This window comes from Macaca nemestrina, chromosome 7 (genome assembly GCF_043159975.1).
Source record: "Macaca nemestrina isolate mMacNem1 chromosome 7, mMacNem.hap1, whole genome shotgun sequence".
NCBI lineage: Eukaryota > Metazoa > Chordata > Mammalia > Primates > Cercopithecidae > Macaca > Macaca nemestrina.
The window spans coordinates 123,364,569-123,390,108 of NC_092131.1; the positions used below are offsets into that span (position 1 = coordinate 123,364,569).

Sequence of the window (25,540 nt, forward strand, 5' to 3'; positions counted from 1 at the left end):
CCTTTGAGGTGGGCGCGTCTGCAGGCAGGGCCTGGGAGTGTGGAGCTGTATCAGGCCCGGTCCCACTTCGGAGGCTCTCAGTCTGGGGGCCACAGGAGAGGAGGCTGCAGAAGTGCCAACGGAGCTGGGAGAAGCCCAGCAGCAGTGCGGGCAGAGGGTGGCCAGAGATCCAGAGGGGACCCACCAGAGGCTGTCCCTTCTTCCCAGGCTAGAGGAGAGCCCCCAGGGGAGAGACCCTGGGCTGCTTCTGAAGGCCAAGTAGGAGGCCTCTAGGCATGGGGAATGGATGGTTGGCCACTGCGACAGAAGGAAAGACCCAGGCCGGGGTGACCGTCACAGTCCTCTCTAGATGGGCCCCACTGCGCCTCCACTTCTGGCCACTTGACCCCAGTCATCTCTGAGCAGGCGCAGTTCCCACTAACACACTTTATCATTTCCTGAAACGGATCCGTCATACTGAAGCTGAAGCAAAGAAGGGACCTCAGGCAGGCAGGGACTCGGGGAGAGGACAAGTCACAAGGAGCCCAGGCTGGGCCTTGCCTCTTCTTTGGTGATCTGGTGTGAGTCCCCTCACCTTTCTGAGTCTCCCTCCCCACCTGGATATGGAAGTGCTCAGACTCACCTGGTGGAGTGGCGAAGATGGGGCTGTGTTAACAGGCCCCAGGCCGACATGCACAGGTGGTGGGGGCTGGGAGAGTGGTTGTGCCTGCAGAGCAAGCTCTGGCCTCTGTCTCTCCCTTCCCTGCCCCCAGCCTGTGTCCCTATCTTTCTCCCCTCCTCCCGCTCTGCTTTCTCTGCCTCTCTCTTCCTCTCCTCTGCAGCCTTACCCACCACATGTCTCCTGGGTGTCTCCTGGTCTCTGACTCTTTCCCTCTCCTGCTCTCCCCATCAGTTCTTGGCAGTGGATCTGGGCAGAGCCCTGGGCAGACTTTCCAAAGTTCTCTAGCCCCCTTCCCAGGCCTGCCGTCCTCCTCGCTCCATCCCTCCTGCTGCCCACTCACTCACAGGCACAGCAGGCATCAAGGCAAGACGAAGACTGCACACACCTCCTCGTTTCCCCACCTCCTCATTTCCCCATGAGGAACTGCCCCGGCCACACAGCCAGGCTGAGCTCCCAGATGACCCTGGGCCCCAGCCTTCATGGGGCAGATGCCTCCATGCCAGATTGCATGCCTGTGTGCTGGGGGAGGGGGATCCCTGCGGTCCCTGAGGAACGCTGAGTGGGAGCACTATGAAATACTGATACCATAAACCTAAAATAACTCAACTTGCCATTCTGTGCTTCAGCCAGCCCCACATTAGGTGAGATTGAGGCCCAGGCGGCAGCAGCAGGCACAGGAAAGAAAGGAGTGTGGAGGAAAAACAGTGAGCACACATGGTGCGTGTAACACACCGTTTTCTGGAAGTTGGGGAAAGGCTTTTGTCAGGTTTTGGGGCAGATGCCTGTCCCCAATTGCTTTTGTCGGGTTTGTGGGCAGATGCCTAGCTCTCTGAGGACTAGGGCCTTCCCTCAGCCCTGGGGCCTCACCCTATCTCCACCCTGACAGGACAGCCCCTCCCCTGGCCTGGCCTGCAGAGTCTAAGCGCTGTGTCACATCAGGCAGCTCTTGGAGCAGGCAGCCCAGCTAGGAGACAGAGCTCTGCCACCCTCTAGCTTTGTGACCCAGGCCCAGGGCAAGCAAATTCCCTTTTCAGAACCTTTGTTCTTCTCATTTGTAAAATGGGTAAGAAAGATCTCTTTTGAAAGCATTTCTGAGACAATATGTATAAAACCCCAAACCTTGGCTGGGCACAGTGGCTCATGCCTGTGATCCCAGCACTTTGGGAGGCTGAGGTGGGTGGATCACTTGAGGTCAGGAGTTCGAGACCAGCCTGGCCAACATGGTGAAACCCTGTCTCTATTAAAAATACAAAAATTAGCCTGGCGTAGTGGTGGACACCTGTAACCACAGCTATTTGGGAGGCTGAGGCCAAAGAATTGCTTGAACCTGGGAGGCAGAGGTCGCAGTGAGCCAAGATCTTGCCACTGCACTCCAGCCTGGGCAATACAGCAAGACTCCCATCTAAAAAAAAAGCCCCAAACCTGGCCCATAGCCAGGGCTGTCCAAGTGTTAGTCCCTCCCCTTTTCTAAAGAAGGTGCCTGGTGGATGAGCCTGTAGAGAGGATGCTGTGGGGGAGTCATGCCCCTGCCCCCGTGGGCCTCCAGATGCTGCCTGTGACTCCTGAGCATCTGCCTGTGACTCCAGATGCTGCACAGAGTGACTCCTGAGCCCTCTCAGTGTTCTCTGAACCTGTCCATGGGTGATCCCAGGCCCCTTCCATCTCCCCTAATTACCCTCCTTCACCCTGAGACCCTGGGGGCACACCCTGAATGTGATGCCCCAAGGAAGGAAGCCCACCATCCTGAGCCACCCCCCGCCCCCAGAGAGATTTTTCCAGCCCCAGTGAAACTGCAGTTTTTGGCCTGAGCCTCCCATTTCCCTTTACCCTTAAGAAAGGTTTGAGGATGTCGACCTTCCAGCTGGAAAAGGGCTAGTTTCTGGTGGTGGTACCCTCAGGGATCCTGAAGTGGAGCCCTTACTGTGCACGCCAGAGTGGGCAGGCATCACTGAGCCATCACTCTCTAGCAGGCTGGCCACAGAGAACTGCATGTGTCAGGGAGCGTTGCCTGAACCAGGCCGTATCTGCCCCAGGACATGAAGGAGGGTGTGACCGGTGGCCAGCAGCCTGTCCCTTCCACTGTGGGGCAGCACAGGGCCTGGGGCAGCCCTCTGCAGTGCTGGTCTGATGGCTCAAGGTCCCCCACTGACCTGAGCCTGGGAAGGACTCTGGATGCTTTTGGGTCTGTGTGTGGTGCTCCAGGCACAGCTCTCTGCTGCCTGCCCACCTGCCTGCCTTTGATGTTTTATTTCCTTTGTATTTATTGGTCCAATTTTTAAACTCTTACCCTTGTAGGAAGCCCTTCGGGGGCAAGGATCCAAAATAAAACACTGATTAAAATGCATAAAATACCTCTTCTTGACAGTTACAGGAGTAGCAGGCAGAATGAATGGTGCCAGGATGGCAGGAGCGGCACATTGCCCACTCAGCAGTTTGGGTGACCCCTCAGACGTGACTCTGCCACCATCCATAGATGACAGGGACCCCATGGGGGTGGGAGACCAGGAGACTAGGCCCAGCGGGCTGTGCCCTTGCTGTGCCATCTTGGGCAGGCATCCTAGCCTCTCTCAAGCTTCAGCTTCCCCACCGTTAGGGCAGCTGCATGTAAGAGGCATGGGATGAGGCATCTCAGAGCCCATACCCTCCCAGAGCTGTCCTGCTCCCACGGAGCATGGCTCATGGCTCTGTGGGACCAACTGCCAGGCCTGGGGTGGCAGCTGTACAGGGCAAGGCTGACCAGCTTTTCTACCAATGTATTTCTTTTTTATTTTATTTTATTTATTGTTTTTACAGATGGAGAGTCTTGCTCTATTGCCCAGGCTGGAATGCAGTGGCACAATCACAGTTCACTGTAGCCTGAAACTCCTGGGCTCGAGGGATTCTCCCACTTCAGTCTCCCTGAGTAGTTGGGACTATAGGTGTGCCCCACTATGCCTGGCTAATTTTTAAATTTTTGTGGGAGATGGGTATCTCACTATGTTGCCGAGCCTGGTCTTGAACTCCTGGCTTCAAGTGATCCTCCTGCCTCAACCTCCTGAGTAGCTGGGATTACAATGGGATAACAGTGGGATTGCAGCACCACCATGCCCGGCTTCCAACATACTTCAATTCCTCAGGTCTCTCATTGCTCAGTGGGCCTGATCGAGGGTTAGCCCCATCAGCAGGGCTTCCACCCCTGCAAAAACTCACTCATGCACATGTTTCCTTTCAAAGAACATTCGTGGGGGTGTGTTCTGTGCCACACTTCACTGAGCTACAGACACACTCTCTGCCCTTGAGCACCTCACTCTCTAGCAGGTGAGACACACACACCCATGACTGAGCCAGGATTAAACATACATTACAGGAGAGATGCCAAATGCTGAGGCTTTAGAGCATGTTTCCCTCTTTGCTCAAGGTCACTAGGAAGCTCTCACCTTTTGTCATTAGGCAGGACTTGGTGGCATTCTTTCCTGACTGGCTTCCCTTTTTTAGCTTTTATCTTTTTATCATCTTGTAGCATAATTTTTCTGTCAGTTGGTTCAAATCACTTTGGGAATGAGGTGTGCTATACACCAATTACATAAAATCACTACTATAAGAATAACAATGTTGGGGACAAGAGGTGATATCTGACTGAGTAGGTCAAGGATGGCCTCCTGGAGGAGGTGGCCTTTGGGGTGGAAGGTTACAAAGACTGCTGGGGCAGGAGTCTGGGACAGTTCTCCAGAAGAAGATGACTTAGAGATAGGAGTGTGCAGGACAAAGTGGGGAGGGCCAGGTGTCTTTGCTCAGGGACTGGTGGGAAAAGAGGAGAAGAGTGCTCAGGGCAGGTTGAGGACAGGTGGTGCAAGCTTCCTGTGTGCCAGATTCGTGTCTGTATGAGAGGGGCTTACCAGCACCTCGGGGTGGCCTGTGTCCTCACTAGCCCCCCTCATTCCCCAGCCTTCTCTCCAGCAGCTCCTGCCACCCACCAGCCCGGCCCTAAGCTGGATGCTAAAAGTCCTATTTACCTATTGAGGTCCCCAGCCTCACACCCGCGCCAGCCCCAGCTGCTGGCCCAATTACTTATTGATCGCCTGTCAGGATGTTTGCTTTTCTGGTGGGTCACTGGAGCGTGTGTGACTGTGGAAAATAGCCTGGTGGGAGTGGGGTGGGGAGAAGCGGAACTGCAGAGGAGCCTGGAGAGAGGATGAGAGGGGCCAAAGGGAGGGTCAGGGTGGACAAAGCCCTTGGGGATGACAAAACCCTTGCAGATTCCATAACATGTCAGTGACACCCTGAGTCCTCTCTGCTTAATCAGTGACTTAATCAACAACCACGAAGCTCCCGTCAGTCCTGGGAGACTGGTGGAGCATTTGCAAGTGTGTGGCTTTGTGGACAGACCGGAGCTCCCACCCCAGAACTGCTCCCTCTACTGGCTGGGTATCCTTGGACAGCCACAACCTCTCTGAGCCTCAGTTGCCTTGATGGCTGATGCATGGAATGACAAGGATGGATGGCCTGTGGCCATGAGAGCAGGGGCTGTGTGAGGTGTGGGAAGGTGTGGGAAAAGGGCCTGAGCTAGGGTGGAGAGGGGACATGCAGTCTGGGCCTCCCCCTCCTGCAGTGAGCCCCCTCCGGGCCATGAGTTCAGCGTGTGGACACGGCAGCAAAGCCCCAGGGGCACTGGAGGCTGGAGTGGAGGAGCAGGAGTGGGTCCTTACCCCACCAGCAGCGAGATGACTGCAGCTTGGCTCCCAGAGGCCATCCGATCCACCCATGGAGCAGCTCCTAGGGTCTGACCTACCTTACCCCCACCCCCCTACTCACATTCTTTGCCAGGCCAGTTTCCCATGGGGGTGGATGGAGAGAGAGGAGGGAAGGAGGAGACGGGAGGCAGTTCGGGGCAGAAGTGGGGACAAGTGGCCTCTGAACAGGGGGTGGGAGAGGGTCATGGAGGCTCCCACATACCCCTTGCTCACTCCACCTGCAGCCTATATGCAAACTGAACCCCGCTCCTTGCACGGTTTCTCATATCACCACCCCTCAAGCCCTGCATGGCTTCAGGGCCCAGCTTGAACAAGCCTCGGTGCTGTAGTAGGGGCAGACTCCTCCGGGGTTGCCTGGCTGTCCTGGCCTGTGGGAATCTGCACCTTCCTCAGACAAGCAGCTGTACTAGGAAAAAGGTGATGGGAGCCCTGAGAGACAGACAGGTGAAGGCTGGAGAGGCTTTTTAAGGGGAGCACACTTCACTTCTTATTGGGTATCAGAAAACACTCCTTAGAGCAGTGGACTTCAATTAGGCCTTGAGGATGGAATTTCAACAGCCAAGGAAGGGGCGTTGCCGGAGGAAAGAACTGCAGGAGCCAAAACCAGGAGGCAGGAAAAAAGATTCTCCAGGCACTGGGCTCAGGAGCCTGAGCTGGGTCACCAATGGGACCCAGAGGAAGAGGAGAGTCACAGATCCCACCAGGAGTCCAGGCTGGATTTGGATTTGCAGGTGCAGGGGGCGGGGGGAGGGTAGCTTCAAGGCTGGGCCTTCTGGATGAGGTGTCCTCCAGCAATCCAGGAACCCCATGGGTGACAGACCTGTGAACAGTGCCAGGTGCCATTGGTTTACTGCAGACCCTGGGGAGGCTCAGGGCTCAGGGCTGAGTGAGTGGGGCCCCCAGCAGCCTCAGAAGCCCTGGCCATGCAGGCTGGGGTCTAGCCACACTTCTGGCTGCTCTGGCTTCTTGGGGACTGTTCCTAGAGGCCTCAGCCCTTGAGCCCCTTTGATTCCCCACTGTGAGCCCAAGGGCGGCTCAGCAGGTCTGGTTTTATCCCTGATGAGCACCAGGGGAACTGTGACTCTGGGCAGGGTGTGTGCCTGGAGTCAACCGCCTGTGAAATGTAAAGGAGATGGCGCCAATGCCAGGCTCTTTGAGGTGACCTGTCCCTTCCCTGAGCCCCTCCATCCCAAGGGTGCTGGGAGGATCCTTTGGGAAGACTCCAGGCAGGGTAAGAGGCAAGGAGGAGGCAGCATGAGGAGGCCAGAGGCCCTTCTGGCATGGGCATCTGGACCCTGCCTCTCTATCTGCATCAGGGTCATCGTGACAGGGCAGGAGGGGGCCCAGGCGGCTTGGGGTGGGGTCCAGACACACACTGCCCTCTAACTGCCACTTCTGTCCTGTGCTTGCCCCCTGCTGCAGGTGAGCGAGAGGATGCTGGCGGGGGGCGTGAGGAGCATGCCCAGCCCCCTCCTGGCCTGCTGGCAGCCCATCCTCCTGCTGGTGCTGGGCTCGGTGCTGTCAGGCTCGGCCACAGGCTGCCCTCCCCGCTGCGAGTGCTCCGCCCAGGACCGGGCTGTGCTCTGCCACCGCAAGCGCTTTGTGGCAGTGCCTGAGGGCATCCCCACGGAGACACGCCTGCTGGACCTGGGGAAGAACCGCATCAAAACGCTCAACCAGGACGAGTTCGCCAGCTTCCCGCACCTGGAGGAGCTGGAGCTCAACGAGAACATCGTGAGCGCCGTGGAGCCTGGCGCCTTCAACAACCTTTTCAACCTCCGGACGCTGGGTCTCCGCAGCAACCGCCTGAAGCTCATCCCGCTGGGCGTCTTCACTGGCCTCAGCAACTTGACCAAGCTGGACATCAGCGAGAACAAGATCGTTATCCTGCTGGACTACATGTTCCAGGACCTGTACAACCTCAAGTCACTGGAGGTTGGCGACAATGACCTCGTCTACATCTCCCACCGCGCCTTCAGCGGCCTCAACAGCCTGGAGCAGCTGACGCTGGAGAAATGCAACCTGACCTCCATCCCCACCGAGGCGCTGTCCCACCTGCACGGCCTCATCGTCCTGAGGCTCCGGCACCTCAACATCAATGCCATCCGGGACTACTCCTTCAAGAGGTTGTACCGACTCAAGGTCTTGGAGATCTCCCACTGGCCCTACTTGGACACCATGACACCCAACTGCCTCTACGGCCTCAACCTGACGTCCCTGTCCATCACACACTGCAATCTGACCGCTGTGCCCTACCTGGCCGTCCGCCACCTGGTCTATCTCCGCTTCCTCAACCTCTCCTACAACCCCATCAGCACCATTGAGGGCTCCATGTTGCATGAGCTGCTCCGGCTGCAGGAGATCCAGCTGGTGGGTGGGCAGCTGGCCATGGTGGAGCCCTATGCCTTCCGCGGCCTCAACTACCTGCGCGTGCTCAATGTCTCTGGCAACCAGCTGACCACGCTGGAAGAATCAGTCTTCCACTCGGTGGGCAACCTGGAGACGCTCATCCTGGACTCCAACCCACTGGCCTGCGACTGTCGGCTCCTGTGGGTGTTCCGGCGCCGCTGGCGGCTCAACTTCAACCGGCAGCAGCCCACGTGCGCCACGCCCGAGTTCGTCCAGGGCAAGGAGTTCAAGGACTTCCCTGATGTGCTACTGCCCAACTACTTCACCTGCCGCCGCGCCCGCATCCGGGATCGCAAGGCCCAGCAGGTGTTTGTGGATGAGGGCCACACGGTGCAGTTTGTGTGCCGGGCCGATGGCGACCCGCCGCCCGCCATCCTCTGGCTCTCACCCCGAAAGCACCTGGTCTCAGCCAAGAGCAATGGGCGGCTCACAGTCTTCCCTGATGGCACGCTGGAGGTGCGCTACGCCCAGGTACAGGACAATGGCACGTACCTGTGCATCGCTGCCAATGCAGGCGGCAACGACTCCATGCCCGCCCACCTGCATGTGCGCAGCTACTCACCCGACTGGCCCCATCAGCCCAACAAGACCTTCGCCTTCATCTCCAACCAGCCGGGCGAGGGAGAGGCCAACAGCACCCGAGCCACTGTGCCTTTCCCCTTCGACATCAAGACCCTCATCATCGCCACCACCATGGGCTTCATCTCTTTCCTGGGCGTCGTCCTCTTCTGCCTGGTGCTGCTGTTTCTCTGGAGCCGGGGCAAGGGCAACACGAAGCACAACATCGAGATCGAGTATGTCCCCCGAAAGTCGGACGCAGGCATCAGCTCCGCCGACGCGCCCCGCAAGTTCAACATGAAGATGATATGAGGCCAGGGCGGGGGGCAGGGACCCCCAAGCGGCCGGGCAGGGGAAGGGGCCTGGCCGCCACCTGCTCACTCTCTAGTCCTTCCCACCTCCTCCCTACCTTCTACACACGTTCTCTTTCTCCCTCCCGCCTCCGTCCCCTGCTGCCCCCCGCCAGCCCTCACCACCTGCCCTCCTTCTACCAGGACCTCAGAAGCCCAGGCCTGGGGACCCCACCTGCACAGGGGCATTGACAGACTGGAGTTGAAAGCCGATGAACCGACACGCGGCAGAGTCAATAATTCAATAAAAAAGTTACGAACTTTCTCTGTAACTTGGGTTTCAATAATTATGGATTTTTATGAAAACTTGAAATAATAAAAAGAGAAAAAAACTATTTCCTATAGCTAGTCGGAATGCAAACTTTTGACGTCCTGATTGATCCAGGGCCCTCTTCCAACTCAGTTTCTTGTTTTTCTCTTCCTCCTCCTCCTCTTCTTCCTCCTTTCTCTTCTCTTCCCCTGTGGGGAGGGATCACTCAGGAAAACAGGAAAGGAGGTTCCAGCCCCACCCACCTGCTCACCCCGCCCCAGGCGCCATCAGGAGCAGGCTAGGGGGCAGGCCTGGGCCCAGCTCCGGGCTGGCTTTTTGCAGGGAGCGGGTGGAGGGGACAGGTCTGCCAATGGGGGTGGGAGCCTGTCTGCTGGGCTGCCAGGCAGCACTACTGCCAGGGGTGGGAGCCTGGCTTGGGTGTGGCTGAGACTCTGGACAGGGGCTGGGGTCCTCCTGGGGGACAGCACAGTTAGTGCAGAGAGCCAGGGGCTGGAGGTGGGGCCAACCCCAGCCTCTGGTCCCAGCTCTGCTGCTCACTTGCTGTGTGGCCTCAAGCAGGTCACTGGCCTCTCTGGGCCTCAGTCTCCACATCTGTATAAATGGGAACATTACCCCCTGCCCTGCCTACCTCACAGGGCTGTTGTGAGGAATTGATGAGATGATGTATGTGAAACACTTTGTAACCTGTAAAGCGCTGTGCACACGTGTGGGTGACTGTTCTCATTATGGTCATTATTATCTCACTGTGGGGGATGGGGCTGCCGAGGGTCCCTTCATGAGGGTAGGGCTGGGGTGTGTCAAGGGGAGTGGCGCTCCAGGGACTTCCAGAGGCTCCTCCTAGGACAGCAGCTGGGGTTGTGGCCGGCAGCACTGGCTGGAGAGGGGGGCTCTAGACCTGAAGGGGATCCTGAGGCCGTGGGCATAGGGAGTCCCTCACCTCTGGTCTGGTGGTGGGTCTGACTGCCAGGCCTGATAACAGCTCTACAGGGCTCAAGGCTTAGCTCCCCAGAAGCTGGAGGCCCCCTATAGCATTGGCCTGGACTGATGCAAGGATTGGGAGCACCAAACTCTGCCCAAGCCTTCTTTGCACATCATTTATCAAGCACCTACTGTATGCCATTTCCCATGTAGAGTGCCCAGGCTGTGGGGACTGGGGGAAGCAGTTCTGGGACTGCCCTTGAGGCTTCCCAGGCCCAGTCTGGCCCCGTCTTCCACCAGGCCGTGGTCTGAGCCTGTCCTGGGCTGTTAGGGCTTCTGGGTTTGGGGCTGGGATCTGCCTGCACATGAGCAGACCCAGAGGCTCAGAAAACAGCTCCCCACCTGCTGCTTCCAGCCCTGCCCATTCAAACCAAACCCAGCAGCTTCAAACTTGACCCTGGAGAGGGGTGCCCCCAACAACAGAGTGTGAAGAGCCAGGCAGTCACCTTATAAGTTTCCCATCGGCCACGGACCTTGACCCACAAAGCTGGGCCAGTAGGTCCACCAATCTCAGGAAGGAAGGGCTTCGGGCTCAGGGAGGCCTGGTTTCTCCCCTCAGGGCTCCCTCTTTCCTTGGGAACTCCTTGGGTTCAGCCCCATAGTGGACCCAGGGTGATCCTGTTGCTCATTCTTCAGGCTAGGGGAGAACTCCAGCGATATAAGAATCAATGGGCACAGACGCAGCTGAACATGGAGCAGGAGCAATAGGGAAGTCAGCCCTCACAGCAGGAGACTTCCGGGATGCAGCTTCTCCCACCAGGGTTCTTCCCAGAGCCCACGCCCCCACCCAAACTCGCACAGCTACATGCCTATCACCTTCTAAACCAAACCTCGGGTGGGATGACATGGTGGGCGGAGTCTGGTATGGAGTTGGCACTCAATCACTTATTCATTCATTTAATCTAAAGGCATCTCTGAGAGGCTGGTTGCCTCCTGGTTCCAGCTGAAGCAGTTGATAGCCGTAGCTGGGCCAGCCTGCCCTCTCCCCCATCTCCCAACCACCACCTAAGACTGTCCCTGGTTCTGGGGGAGGCTCAAGCCCTCTGAACTATGGCTTTATCCCCTGAGAAGAAACAGGATCCTCTGCCCATAGGATCCTGGACTATTGGTGTGCAACTGTTGAGGGTCCCTGTGGGCAGCCTAGACTGGTGATTATAAGGCTATAAGGTTTGAGGTCAGGTCTGAGTTTGAGTTCCAGTTCCAGCACTTACCAGCTGCTCAGCATTGTTAACGCCTCTGAGCCCCAGACTTCTCGCCTGTAAACACTTGTTCGGGTCATTAGGAGGATGAAATGAAGGCACATGGGTTGGCTTGTGGATCGGTGCAGTGCCTGCCATTCAGTCAGTCCTCTACCACTGGCAATGGTGATGATGACCCCACCCTTACACAGATGCAGAAGGGGTGGGCCAGAGAGGGTGGCAGCTTATCCTAAGTCGCACAGCTTCTAAGTGACTGATCTGGGGCCGGGTTCCAGACTCCCAGAGCCATAGACTTCTAAAACTGACTCAAGGCTTCTCAGAGCCACTTCTGGGCAGGAGAGCATTCAGAGGAGCACGAGGGACAGGGGGAGGGGTCCTTGGGTGTGTATACAACAGGAGGCCACATGAGTCTTAAAGAACCCCACAAGCCTGCCCCTCCTCCCAGGAGAGACTGGCGCACAGGCCTCCTCCATCATCCCAGCCCTGGAAGTCCAGTTGGCACCATCCTCTGCAGGAGGCAGCTTATATGGGTTCTTAACTAACCCCTCTGGGATGCCTCAAGGCTGGTAAGAGCAGAGAGGTCAAGGGGCCAATTTATTCCTGGCTACTGGGAGAGAACAGCCCCCTGAGGAAACTGAAGGACACGAGAAAATTACTAGGTTGTTTGCAGATGGGGCCAGGATCAGTTTGGGGGAATGTGAGTGCCCAGGGCCCGTGGACTGGGTTGGCCAAGCAGAGAGGACTGGGGACTGGGCAGAGCCAGGTGGGTTTTAGTCCTGATGCAGCCCCTTCCAAGCTGTGTAACCTTCATCTGTGGAAGAGGGTTATGAACTCAACTGCTGCTAAAAGCACTGCTGGATTTGAAGGGCATTGTCCGGGAAGCCAGACTGGAGAGGCTGCTTTCTGCATGCCTGGACAGCCTTTGAGATGGGGAAAGGAGGAGCAGATACTGCCTTGCCCTGGCACACACACAGCTAGAACCTGATCCCAGAGGTGGTTTGGAGCGCCACAGCCTTCCTGGGCCACCCACATTCCCCCAGAGCCCTGATGGCCCTGCTCTGCCTCAGACCCCATGGGGTGGCGGAGTCAGGAAGCCCCGCTGTCTCAAACCCTATTGGGAGCCAGCTGCTCTGCTCACCTTTTAATCTGGGGCCAAGGGGATGAGGGTGGAGGAAGCTGTTGGGGAAAAGGCAAGATATTGAATCCTGAGAGTCCAGCCTGCTTTCCAGGAGACTGAAAGAGCAGCACAGCCTCCAGGCCTGCTACTCTATGAGGCAGACATGCCTGAACCAGAAATGATGCTGAGACTGGGAACCCACCCTCGACATTCAAGTGGACCTGCCCGAGGGTGGCACCAGAAAGATGAGTGTTAGAGGGAGCAGCGAGCATCAGGACCCCTCCCTGGTTTACCCCTCACAAGTCAGAATACAAGACTCAGAGAGGGAAAGTAACCTGCCTAGAGTCACACAGCAGAATGGCAGATGGAACGTGGGCTTTGGAGTCAGGCTGACCTTAGTTCAAATCCCACCTCCACCATTGAGTCCCACATGCAGAGTAGGATTAAATCCTATGTTTACAGGGTGTCTGGGAAGATCGAAGACAGTGTTGTAAAGTCCCCACCGACGCAGAGTGTGGCACCTGTTGGGTACACTAATGACCACTGTTACTAGCATGACATCTTTATGGGCAAGCAAGGGAGTGGTGGCTGAACTCAAGAACTGGTAGGGTAAGGGACTGTGGGACACAACAGGAATGCCAAATGGGTTGGGGTAGAAACCAAACCTGGCCATACCCTCTGCTTTGCCACTGGAGGCCTCAGGGCTATGTGGGGAGGATAGAAGCAGACTCCAGCCCATGAGCCCTGTTTGCCCAGGAGAGAGAGTGGCTGTGCCCTGGGGCCCTGGATGACAAGGAGGCAGGGGAACATTTCACAGAGAGCAAGGGAGAAGGGGTGAGAGGAGGAGTGGAGACCCCTGGCTGGTATCAGGAGTCCCTGGGGAAGTCCTGTCACCAGCTGGCCAAGAGCCCTTGAGTCTTTTAGGGCCTGAAGTCAGGGTTCATGAGGTACAAGGAACAGGGAGCACAGTCCAGCTGGAGCTAAGTGATTTATGGAACCCTCAGAGAACCTGCTTCCACAGCCTATCACCTTTCCTGCTTCTTTCCCCAACTTGGTGCGCTCTGATGACATGAGAGCCTGTACAGGACTGAAAGTCACCCCCAGCTGCCATTCAAATACCCCCAGCTCCAGCCTCCTTTGTAGGCTGGCTGGCTAAGGCCTTCGATTTCTTCATTCCTAGTCTCCAGAGAAAAAAAGTCTGGATGGTCACTCACCAGCCAATCAGTTGGCTGCCTTGAAGTCAGGTGCCCATCCCCTTGTCCAATCAGCTGTGGCCAAGGAGCTCAACTTGCACAACCAAGTTGGGGTGAAGATGGTGCAGAAAGCATGAAGGACTGGATGTTATCTATTTCTGCATAATGACCACACCCACAACTTACTGGTTTAAAACAACTGTTTATTTGTTCCTAGCTCTGGAACTTGGGCAGAGCTTGATGAGAACAGCTCATCTTAGTTCTGTGTGGCATCGACTGGGGAGACTTCACTGCTGCTGAAGGTCCCAGATGGCTTCTGACCATGTCTGTTGCCTCGGCTGGGAGGCTGGAAGGGCTGCAGGGCCACAGGCTCCTCTCTTTCCACATGGTCTGTCTGAGTTAGTTTGACTTGTTTAGGGTAGCTCAGCACTCCAAGATGACATAAATGGAAGCTCCCAGGTCTCTCGACGCTGAGGCCAGGCAGACCCATAGCACCACATTGGCTGCATTCTATTGGCCAAGGCAGTCTCAGATCTGCCTAGATTCAACGAGAGGGAGGAGAGAGCCCAGCTCTCACTAGGGGAAGCTGCAGTCACACGCAAAAAGGCACACAGGGTGTGAGAGCTGTCACGGCCACTTTTGGAAGTCACCCTCCACAGGGACCTCTGTGGTGCCTTATTCCTTTGAGGAACCACTCATGGGTGCACAGCCCTGTACGGTTCGCTGAGGAGTAGGGGGCTTAGAGAGAGATGGTGACTGTCCCAGCGATCTACAGCTGGTAAGGAAAGAGCCAGGACCTGAACCCAAGTTTGCTGTGCAGTCTGAGGCCCTTTCCATAGCGAGGGTACAGGGCAAATATGTCAATAACCACAATAGCTACTGTTCATCGAGGGTTCATGCCAGGCCCCAGGCCAGATGTTCTATGTGCCTTCTCTTATTTCATCATCCCAGGAGGAGGGGCTTACAGGCTCCCTTTCAGATGAGAATACTGAGAAGTGACTGTCTGGGGCCCACCACCATGTAGGTGCTGACTCCAGGATTCACACTTAGGACGCCAATACTTCCCTGAAACAAAGCACCACATTGGGCCGGAAACACTCCAGACTCAGGCTTCTCATCTGTGAAGTAGGCACGGCGTCCTTTCTTTGTGGAAGGTAGGGGAGGAGGGTGTGCTGTGGCCTGGGTGGGTGAGCACATGGAGGCGGGGGCATGCTGTAAGCTTCTGCCAGTTGATTCCCCCGTCCTGGCTCCCAGCCCACCTGGCATCCCTGTGGAGCCCTGAGACCGAGGCCCCGCAGCCTGCTCTGACGGACTGGCACTCTAGGCCTGGCCTGGTCCCTGCTGGGCCACTGGGGACCACAGGGCAGGGGTCTGAGAACATCAGTCACACAACACATCCCTAGGAGGACAAGGCCCTCCCCTGGGAGCTCCAGCCTCTGCCTGCCTGAGAAAGCTGATTGCTCAGCCTGGAAAAGGATTTACAGCCTCCCCATAAGCCTATTATGGCTCATCCTGTGGCCCCAGCCCAAGCCCTGTCATCCTGCCAGGTGATAGTGCTGGTGTCTGAGAAGGGGCCACGGAGACTGAGGGATGCCCCAGTGCTCAGCCCCAGCTCCTTCCTACCCCAGCCTTCAGGCCAACCCAGGAGGCCCCTCCATGCCCCAGGTGTGACCCCAGCAGGGACCCAAGGTCTGGCTCTCCCTGTACATCCACTGCCTACACCCCCTCACTCCCGGTCTGGACTGTGACACACGGCCACAGAGACAGCCAATCCTGGGGCTGGAGTGGCAGGATGTTCCAGAGGAACAGAGGAGGAGGAGGAAGCTGGAGGTGGAAGAAAGACAAAGCCAGGCAGGACAGAGGACAGGCAGGCCCTCCCCGTGATTCATCCCTCCTGGTTCTCGGGGTCCAAGCTCAGCCCAAAGGCAGTGGTCAGCATGACTCCCTATTCTGCTGATGATAACCACAGACCTCAGAGAGGCCCAGCCACCACCCAAGGTTGCATGGCTAAGCCATGGAGCCTCAGAAACGACAACATGCCCCTTGTGTGCACTCATTCTGTACATGAGGAAACTGAGGTACAGCAAGGGAAAACTGAAGTACAGCATTTTGTGACAGGCCTAAGGTCACAAAACAAGTCAGTCGGCAACAGCACCAGTTCTGACTCAGCTCAACTGGGAGGTGGCCACTTCCATGGAATCCAGAAAACCTTCCTATGGGAAACACAAGGTCAGACTGGCCCCAGGGGGACACCCATTCCTGGGGGCAGGGGCGGGAGCTGGAGACTCTGACTTCCTGCCCTTGCTGTCTGACTTGCAGACATTTACATAGCTCATTAAAAAATATGGTGTCGTAAAGAGGAGAGAGCCGGCACAGGAAAGCCTCGTCCCTCGTTGCCTGCCAGCCAGAATTCTTGCAGGACACTCCAAGGGCACAGAGAATAGACCTGGATGGGAGGAGGCATGCAGTTGCCCCTCCGCAGCACCCAGAGCTGGGGCTGGGGGAAGCTTTCGCGGCATCTGTTTTCCTGGGCTCTGTCCACAGCTCAGTGCCAGGAGGTGGTGTGACCTTGTATAAGACCCTGAGCATCTCTGGACTGATCCCTCCCAAGGGCCTAGGAGAAGCCTACACTGGGTCTCTCACACTCTTCCAGCCTCAGGGGTGTCCCCTATCTAACTTCCCTGGCCCCACGCTACTGCCAAAGTGAGGCAGAGTCACAGCCTCTCTAGCAGAACGACCTTTATGGCCCAGACCTATACCTGGGCCCATAAATCCCCCTCTCCACGCCATGCAGTCACCTAGAACAGAGCAAGGGGTCTGCTGACCCATCCGCCTGCTCCACCCTGGCCACCTCAGGACCAACTCTTGCCCATTTCTCAAGCGCAGCTCAATCCGGAGCCAGGAGGTCCAAAACCCCCAGGATCCTTGCCATCAGAGCAGTCACTCACCTCCACCCAGAGGTCACCTTTCTGGAGTCTTCCTGTGTCCTTCTCAGGCAGCCTGCCAATCATCAACCATGTAGGGGGAGTCCTTGCCCCTCTGCCTCACTTTCCCTCTCTGTACAGCCAGAGTTGGATACAACAGGCTCTGAGAGCCCAACCAGACAAGATGATCTCTGGGGAATAACAAGGTCCTCTGCCCATGGTGAGTCCAGGCGGAGCCCCCAGCTGGGAAATAGGGACTGTGGGGAAGCCCTGCGGCCAGAATTGTGAAGCAGGACTGCCTGACCACTGGCTGGCACCTGGCTGGCCAGGAGCCAGGAGGACAGAGGTTCCCTTTCTCCTGCGGGGCACCTGGAAGGGACAGGGACGTTGGAAGGTTGATGCGCTCCTGGGGTCACCCAGAGGCAGGAGGACTGCTGGAAGTGCGGGATAGATGGGGGATTGTTCTGGGTTGAGGCAAAAGGCTGCAGAGGCCAGGACAGCCTGTGATGGGTTCCCAGGTCCCAGTTGTGCCCTCCAGCTGACCTCCAGCCCAACCCCCACAATAGAAATCTCTCCAAACACTTTTGCGGGAAGTCGAGGACCACACCCGGGGAGCACCCTGAAGCCACGGAGCCCAGTGTCCCAAAGGTAGTGGCGGGTGAAGGGACAGTAACCATTCATGTAGAGAGAGGAGATCAAAGGCAGGCACCAGCTTTGCAAGTGTCCCCAGACCCTTAGCTCCAGTTCCCCTGGCTTAGGATGAGGAAAATCTGCTTTGAATACTCCATCCTTGCCCTTGAAGACTCCCCTGTGCCAGAGACAGAATTGCCCCCTCCTTCTGGCTCTTGCTGCTCATGTGGAGTGTAGGACAAGTGTGGGTGGTTAGGGAAGCTGAGGCGTTCTGTAGCGCACCACCAGGCAATGGGGAGCTATGGTGGGTGCTTGAGCATGAGAGGGACACATCTCAGAATCTAAGGAGGAAATATTTGAGGTGTCAGAACAGAGGAGACAGAGGCCGAAGCTTGTTCTTTAGGATGAGTATGCAAACCTCTATGCTCACACACACAATGCCCCTTGTGTGCAGGCAAGCACAAGTGGGCACATGGAGGAGCTCACATATGTACAACCTCACATATTCTCCCACAAAGCCAGGCAGCAACTCGGGTCCACACAAAACCTTTTAACGGGCACCCATACAAGCACAAACCGTCAATGTACACCAGATAAATAGCTGTTACATTGGAACACTTACACGCGACACTCTCACCCTTGCATTCACACGAATGCACAGACCCACAGAGCAGCCCCCTCCTGCACGCACACAGAGGCACAGACAAGCAAGCATGCCCGTCTCCATGCCGCGGCCTCCCTCCTTCCTGGAATCACAGCTCGGCCAGGCTGGCCCCTGTGCTCAGTGCTCACCGCCCCGCCCCCCACCACACACACACACACACACACACACGCGCGCGCGCGCGCTCGCGCGCGCGGGCGTGCGCGGGGGGGGGGGGGAGGCGAGGGGGAAGGGCAGCCTCCGGAAGTCTCTCTCTTGCCCTTGGAGCCGCGGCTGGCCAATGAGAGCGCACCGGGTACTGTCTCCTAGGCGACCAGCGGGGGCTGCCAGGCTATGGGATGGGAGGGGCCAGGGAGGGGCGTGGCCACAGGGATCCCCCGTCCCACCCCCTGCATCACTCGCGATCCTTGTGCCCTCGACCCTCATTCTCAAAGGGTTAGAATGGGGCTAGGCTGAGGGCAGGTGTGGCAGGGGTGCCTCAGAGGCGCCTGATAATGAGCCCAAAATGAATCTCAGAGATGCCCTTCCCTGTGGATGGGCGGAGAACAGGTGCGCATCCTGGTCAGAGGTGAACTGTGTGGCTGTCAGGGGACCTGGCTCAGCCTTCAGGAAGCCTCTGTGACTCAATCCTGTCACCTCCCCAGAATTCTGAAGAGATTGACCTCCTTTCTCTTCCCCAGATGCCCAATCTCCTTCCCCTCCAGGCCTCATCATGTGTTCCTCCCTCTGCTCCGAAGGTTCCCTACCCTTTCTCCCCCATCTCACACACGCGCACACATACACACATGCTCACTTTTTTTCTGGCAAGCTGCAGCTCATGGTATAGGACACACACACACACACACACACACATTCAAAATCAGTCCCCTGGTTTAGGGCCTGTGTAAATGGGGACTAGGCACTACCAGTCCTTGAGTTTTTTATCACGTTGAAACACAAGGCATATGCTGAGGTGGAGACTGGTCAAAGCGGCTAAGTGCACGGTTTTAACAGCATGGGGTCTGGAGCCAGATGACCTGGGTCCAAATCCTGGCTCTGCAACCTACCAGCTATGTAACTTTGGGCAAGTTGCCCATGTAACTTGTAAGGAGTAAGATCATTCCCGCAAAGCACTCACCACAATGTCTGGTGCAGAGCAAGTGACCAATAAATGTTGGCTTCTACTGTTAGTATTCTTGGGAATTCCTCACTCAGCTTCCAGTCCCCAGCCTTCATTCAGAACATTCAGAACTGTCGTGGGCCCCTAGACCAGGTGACTTACAGTGAAGGGCAAGGATGGCATGTCCTTGCCACACAGCCAGATACATTCCAACACCAGGTGCCATGCCCAAAAGGGAGACTTGTCTCATTGGGGTAGAAAATTAAGAGTCCATCGTGACCACCAGTCATAATTGTCTTTGACCACATTGATGGACAAGCTTATCTGTCTCTCTCTGTAGGAACATTATGGGCAAGCAAGATTTCTAACAGCCCCTGTGCTGAGACCCTGCAGGCCTTTTGCAATCTCCAGCTTGTGGCCCATCTACTGCCACTAAGGGCCTGAGAGAGAGCCGTCACTGTTCATTCCTCCTGCTCCCACTGGAATGGGAGGCTGTTCCTCACCAGAGTGTGGTCTCGGCTGCAGGAAGGGGCTTTGCTCAGCGCGTCCTCACCGCTCCTTCATTCCACACCCAGTCTGTATCTATACATTTATTTTATACATTTATATTTATCTATACATTTATTTTATGATTGCTCATACCTCACCCATCTTAGATTCTCACTCCTACTTTTCTCTCTGGGTCCTTTCGCCTGACTCTGGGCCAGGTTCTAGTCCAGATAAGCTGTCACTCTCAGTGACCCCCTCCCTGAGGTTTCCTTTCCCCATCTATAAGATGATGTAAGGATTCTTGCTCTGGGACACTGTCTCCCTTCCTTCTTCCCACTTATTCATTGAACACCTAGTTTCATTAGTCACCAGCTAGGCATGGGAATATTATGAGGAACAAAGTAGGCAAAGCTCCTGCCCTCAGGGAGCTTACAGTCTGAGGAGGAGACAGACTCCAAAGAGGGGATCACTCAAATAATACACATTTGAAAATTGTGATCAGGGATATGAGTCCCTGGCATTATGAGAAACCATGCCGGATGGCAGAGGAACAGGCGTGTGGTTCACCGAGTGCTCTTTAGCCTGAATGACAGCGATGGGAGTAATCATAACTTCCAGTCTCAGCTTCCAAGGGCACTGTGTGTGTGGACTGTGGGCCCTGCCTCTTCAGCAGCATCTCTCAGGGCCTGAGCCCAAGTGGAGCTGTCCTCAATGGGAGCCCGCCTTCCTCTCACACCTGGTCCCCACGCCGGACGGGCAAGCAGCAGCCCCCTACTCCCTTACCACAGCGGGACCTCCACTCTGCTCTGTTTTGCATAATTGGTTTCAGGTGAGATCCATTGGAAGTGATTTGGCATACCCAGGTTTATGTCTCTGCTCTGCACTTACCAGCCAGACACCCTGGGGCACATTACCTCACTTCTGTACAAAAGGGGATAATAATTCCCACCTTTCAGGGTTATTGGGAAACTTGTACACAATGGCCATGGAAAGCACCTGGCTTGTGGATGTTCCCAATAGGTGCCAGCTGCTGCCCTGTGCTGGGTCCTCCAGGGAATGCAGTGTGGGGCTCTGGGCTGGGACAAGTTTTAGCTTTCAGTGCTCTGTATCCAAAACTATTTGACTGCAAGGAACAGTGTTTGCAGACATCCTCTAACAAGGAGGTTTCTGTAAGGATAGAGTCTCAGGGAAGCCCAGGCCAGCCTGGGGGATGGGGATGCACTCCCTCTCTCTCCCCTTGGCTCAGCTTCTGGCTGCACATCGGCTCAGGTCACCTGTCCCTGTCTGCAGAAGGAGTGGCTTCCTCTTCTGCCCAAGGTGTCTAACTGAGCACAGTTACCCTAAGATGGCAGCCTCAGCTCCTCGGAGCAACTTGGCCACTGTGTTCAATTCCAAATCCCCAGGAGAAACCATAATGGGCCAGGATTAGGTCGGGTGTCCACTCTTGGTCCAATTAGCTAAAGCAGGACCAGAAGGTCAGGAAGGCCATCTTTTCCACACTGTGGGAGAGGCAGGATCTCGCGGTAGGAGTGTGGGTAGAGTGAAAATGATGGCTTTCCCTAAACCAGCGGTCCTCAATCCTGGCTGCATGCTGTAATCACCAGGGGAGCTTTAAAACACACTGATATCTAACTCCCAAAGATTCTGATTTCATTGGTGCAGGGTGCTGCCTGGGTAATAAGAGTTTCAAGATTTCCCCAGGTGATTCTAATGTGCAGCCAGGGTACAGACCACTGCTTTAAAGACCTCCTGATAACTGAGTCCACACCGCAAATGGCATTCATTCCTCTAGTTTGTTCTTATTTCAGGCCAGGTGAGAGGTTTACCCTCCATGGCCTAAATCAGGGTTTCCTGGCCAGTCACAAGAGAAGATAAAGTCAGAATTCTGATTCTCAGACCTAGTCCAGCCCTTGTGAATCAAAATGTCTGGGAAGGACCCATGGTGAGTCTTGTCACCGAGTAAGCTGGGGAACATTGGGCTAAGTGGTAGCTTTACCTGTCAACACACCTGCCATACGATCATGGGAGGAAGTCAGCCAAAGTGCAATGAAAACTTCTGGGTAGCCGAACAGGGAGGATGCTAAGTTTTTAGCCAACACTGCACAATTGTCATCAACAGAGGCCAACCAGTCCCTTCTGCTTTTCCTGAGAGCAATAGGTGGTAGGAGCAGTCCTTCACTCCCCAGATCTCTGTGCCAAAGAAGAGTGGACATTTTTGTGTGTGTCTGCTTAGAAGGGCCCTTGTTTATGTGAGGTGTTCCTTGCCCTGCCACCCCAAATCATACAGTATGAATAGCAACTGCTGTCTTCTTATGCAACCCACGACCCTGGGCATGACTTGGTCTAGGGGAGGGCACCTGACCCAAGCTGGATCAATCACACCCACATCTCCTTGTCGCTGCGTGTGAACAAGGAATTGGCACCTGCCTCGAGTGCCGCTGAACAGCACCCTTCCTTAGGATAGTTGAACTTGGAACCAGAGAATATCGCTATGAGTTTTTCTCTGCAGCTAGGCTGGGAAAGGTGAGCCTGGGGGCTACCAAGAGCCAAGTCTTCAGGTCACAGAGGATGTGAGGAGGGGCAGAGCCAGGCTAGGGGGAGTCCCTGATTCTGCTTTTCTCTGTGGTCCCCTGAGTCTGGCTTTCAGCAGGTCCCGAGGTCTGGGACCCAACACCTATGGGGCACAGCATTATTAGCAGCACTGCTATCACATACCATGGACCACAGACTCCCCCCTTCATTCTTTCCCAGCTAACTCTACATCTTATCTGAGGGCCTATTTCTTGTCACCTCAGTCCTGGTGTCAGTCTCTCTCTTAAGGCCAGTTTCAGTGGATTTCTGTCCTTCTCAAACAAAGTGCCCTTTGAATATAAGGTTACAGAGAAATTTTAGGAAGCACAGTTGCAGAATGAACTGCCAGGCCTCCCTCTCCCAAACTGAAAACCACCTCTCTGTGTCTATCTCCACCTGGAGCTGCAAAGTCTCTCCTCTCTCTTCCCTCTGCATGTCTGTTCTCTTCTCCTCCTTGTCCTTTCTTCTCCTTCATTTATCAATTTGAACTTAGCTGAGCTTGACTACCCCAAAATGGCAGCCCCTGCTGGGAGCCGACACACCTTGTGTTTCAGCTCCCTGCAGCTAACCTAATCTCTGTGCCCTGATTTCAAATTCCCATGAGACACACTCTGATTGGCTGAGTTGAGTCAAGTGGCCTCAGCCTGGCCCAATCAGCTGGGGCTGGGGGAGGGCTGCCATGGAGAACTAGCTGCCTTCCTGGCTGGGGAGAGGGAAGCGATGACCAGCATAGTAAGCTCTGGGGGTAGTGACTTCTACCCTGGAGGCGCCAGAGACTATGGGCCTTGGAAAGGCCCCACCTTCTTCACTAGCTCCCGGACACCATCGCTGGAACTCTGGGACATGAGGGAGGTTACTTCGGACAGATTTCAATGAAGCCCCACTTTCTCCATGAGAGCTTGTTCTTCAGCAAGTCAAGAAGAGGGTGGGGGTCTCAGCTAGGGGGTCAGCTGGTTCTGCCAGCAGTGCCTGGTGGCTGGCGAGGAGGGATGGGCAGGGGTGACCCTCACCCTCAGCCCCTAGGCAGCAGCTGCAGGCCTGCTTTGCATCCTGTCCAGATATTTCCAGTAAATAAACATTGACGCTTTCGATATCATGTTAATTTCACAGGCGGCTGCTCTGCTGACAGTTTCCACACTCCACCAGCGCCTCTTGTCACTTTTATACTCACAGGCGGACGCCAGCCTTGCTCGCAGGCTGCCCGACGTACAAACATAAAAACAAATGGCTCAGAAAAGCCCTGGCAAAGGGATGGGAATGACATAGGTACCAGGCTGGGGAGAAGCGGTCCTGTCCAGGGTACTAACGTCAACTAGGGCAAGGACCAGGCCACAGGCTTACAATCCACTAGTGTCACCTTGGTCAAGCATCTCCACCTTTCTGGGCCATAGTTTCTGCATCTGTGAAAAGGGTTCATGTTGTAGGAATGCTTCTTCAGGAACCTGGGCGACCCCTGCCTCTTAAAACCCCTTAAACTTTCCAGGGGAATCCAATCTGAGTAGTGATTGTTGCCTGGCTTTGACCTTCAGCACAACCATTGGAGGCAGTTTAAGCCGAGATTTATCACCACTGTACAGATGAGAAAGTAGAGGCCTAGTGCAGGCCAGTGATTTGCTCAGTGTTACAGCAGAGACAGGAGCAAAACAAAGGCAGGAACTGGGGTTCCTGCTCCTTCAACAGCTGTCAGCTGTATAAGCCAGCTTTCTAGGCCCACAGGGGTAGTGGGGCTGGGGACCCTGTCTTGTCCCAAGCATAGTTGAGCCAGCCCTTTGGAGCCTCTGGGCTTCGTCCTAGCATGTATAGTCATGAGGTCTCGTACATATGCATGGTTATTCCTATTCTAGGCTGAACTAGGTGGCACTTTCCAGCTAGCACCTCCTTATCACAGGGGTCCTCCTGTGCTCTAGGACTCCCACTGTCCGCCCTGTTCCTGGGCCTTAGGCTTCCTTCCCTCTTACCAGCATACCACCAGCAACTCCCACCCAAGTCCCATCCCAGCCTCCAGCGGAAGCTAAAACGGGGACAGCCAGATACCAGGTTAACTCTTTTCCTTCTCTGGCCACCCCTGCACCCTTCCTCCAGTTAGGAAGTGATGCTTGTGTCCGCTGGGCCAGTCCTGCTGCACATCCCTGCACCACACCCCCAAAGTTGGACCCCAAGAGGGACCAAGCTACAGCTAGATCACAAGAGACTGCGGTGACCACCCACCTCCTTGTCTGCCATTTACTCCCTGAATGAAGGCTTCATTAGCCTAGGACAACATCTGGGAGCACTTCAGCCCAAGGGTGGAGATGGGGGCAGGGGGCCACATCTCAGCCTCCCAGTGGCTGTCCAGGGAGGCTCAGATGGCCATCTTTTCTGGGGGCAGGGCTCTGGGACGCCCGCATGGCACCTCACACCCACGCTCTCCTGGCGCCTGCTTCTGCTCAATAAAGACTTGTTAATGGACCAAAGTGAATTAGAGTCATTAACACTGGTATCAGAGACAGGCAGAGGTCGGCCCCTGTCCTCTAGGCCCAACCCACAGTCTGGGAAACTTTGGCAAGGCCTTCACCTCTCTGAGCCTCAGGGCCCTCCCCTGTAAGTCAGGGCATAAATGTCCCCCTCAAATGGCTTCTCATCACCAGCAGGCTGCTGAGGTCAGCATTCAAGGCCTCCTGACCCAGCTCCTTTCCATCTCCTGAAGCCCCCCCGCCCCACATACAGATTCATGTGCTCACACAGCCAGCAGGATGCACCAGGCATCAGCGTGTCTCCAGCCCTCACACACGTTGTTCCCTCTGACAGGAAATTCATGTTTCTCCCTCACCCTGCCCCCAGACTGCTAAACTCCTGAGCAGACCTCAAACACCTGTGACAGTTACCTCCTCCAGGAAGGCTTCCCTGACGCGTAGCCACCCCAGCCTGGCTTAAGTGGTCTGCTCAGGGAGGGAGGCTGGAGGGGGCTGTGCCCTTCCTTCTTGACAAAAACCCTTTGGAGAAAGGGTGCCAGAAGGAGCACCTGGAACTACTCCCCATTGCCCACTCTGAAAGTCCAGCTGAGGAAAGCGCCTACTGTGTGCTGGGATCTGCCTCCACCCTGGGGTCTGTTTCCCACCCAAGAGAACCACTCATAAGGGAAGTTATGTTTTGGACAAATTTGAAAGAATCTCCAGTTTCGCCATGAGCAGTTGCCCAGGAGAGCTTGCTTGTACTTCAGCAAGCCAAGAAGAGAGCAGGGGTCTGGAGCAGGGATCCTGCTTCCCTCTGTCATCTGCAATAGAGTTCTTGCCTGTTTCAGCATCTGCCTTGCCCACCAGGCTGCCCATCGCTGCGTGAAGCCAGAGCCGAGGTCTGTCTTACTCCAGGGCTTGGTGCACAGTAGCTGCTTGCTCTAGCTGGGCTTCCAGAACAGGCAATGAGGGGGTAGTTCCGGGTGCTCCTCTGGCACCCTTTCTCCAAAGGGTTTTCGGCAAGAGAGAAGGGTATGGCCCTCTCTAGCTTCCTCCCCGGTCCCCATCCTGTTCCTGCTTGGCACCTTTAAAATCACTTAATTTTTACAGACTTTTCCTCCTTAATTACAGCCCATATAACAAATAATAAATAAACTGGCGGGAAGAAGGGAGGGAGGGAGGGAGGCGAAGAAGTGCAAGGAAGCTGCCAATCTCTTGTTGCCACATTTCAGGAGCTCTGAGCCAGGATAAAAGGAGGTGGGAGGGAG

The 25,540-nt window shown here is 55.8% G+C and overlaps 1 protein-coding gene across 10 annotated transcripts in view; it reads left to right on the plus strand.

Moving 5' to 3' along the window:
• Positions 1-9,686, plus strand: part of LOC105491027 (leucine rich repeat and Ig domain containing 1) — a 203,854-nt gene extending 194,168 nt beyond the window's left edge. For all 10 annotated transcript variants that reach the window (XM_071100861.1, XM_071100865.1, XM_024795812.2 and 7 more), the window contains one exon: positions 6,814-9,686. In XM_071100861.1, coding sequence (XP_070956962.1) covers positions 6,826-8,670 — 1,845 coding nt within the window. In that variant the 5' untranslated portion in view covers positions 6,814-6,825 and the 3' untranslated portion in view covers positions 8,671-9,686. The remainder of the gene's footprint in view (positions 1-6,813) is intronic.
• Positions 9,687-25,540: the final 15,854 nt, after the last annotated feature.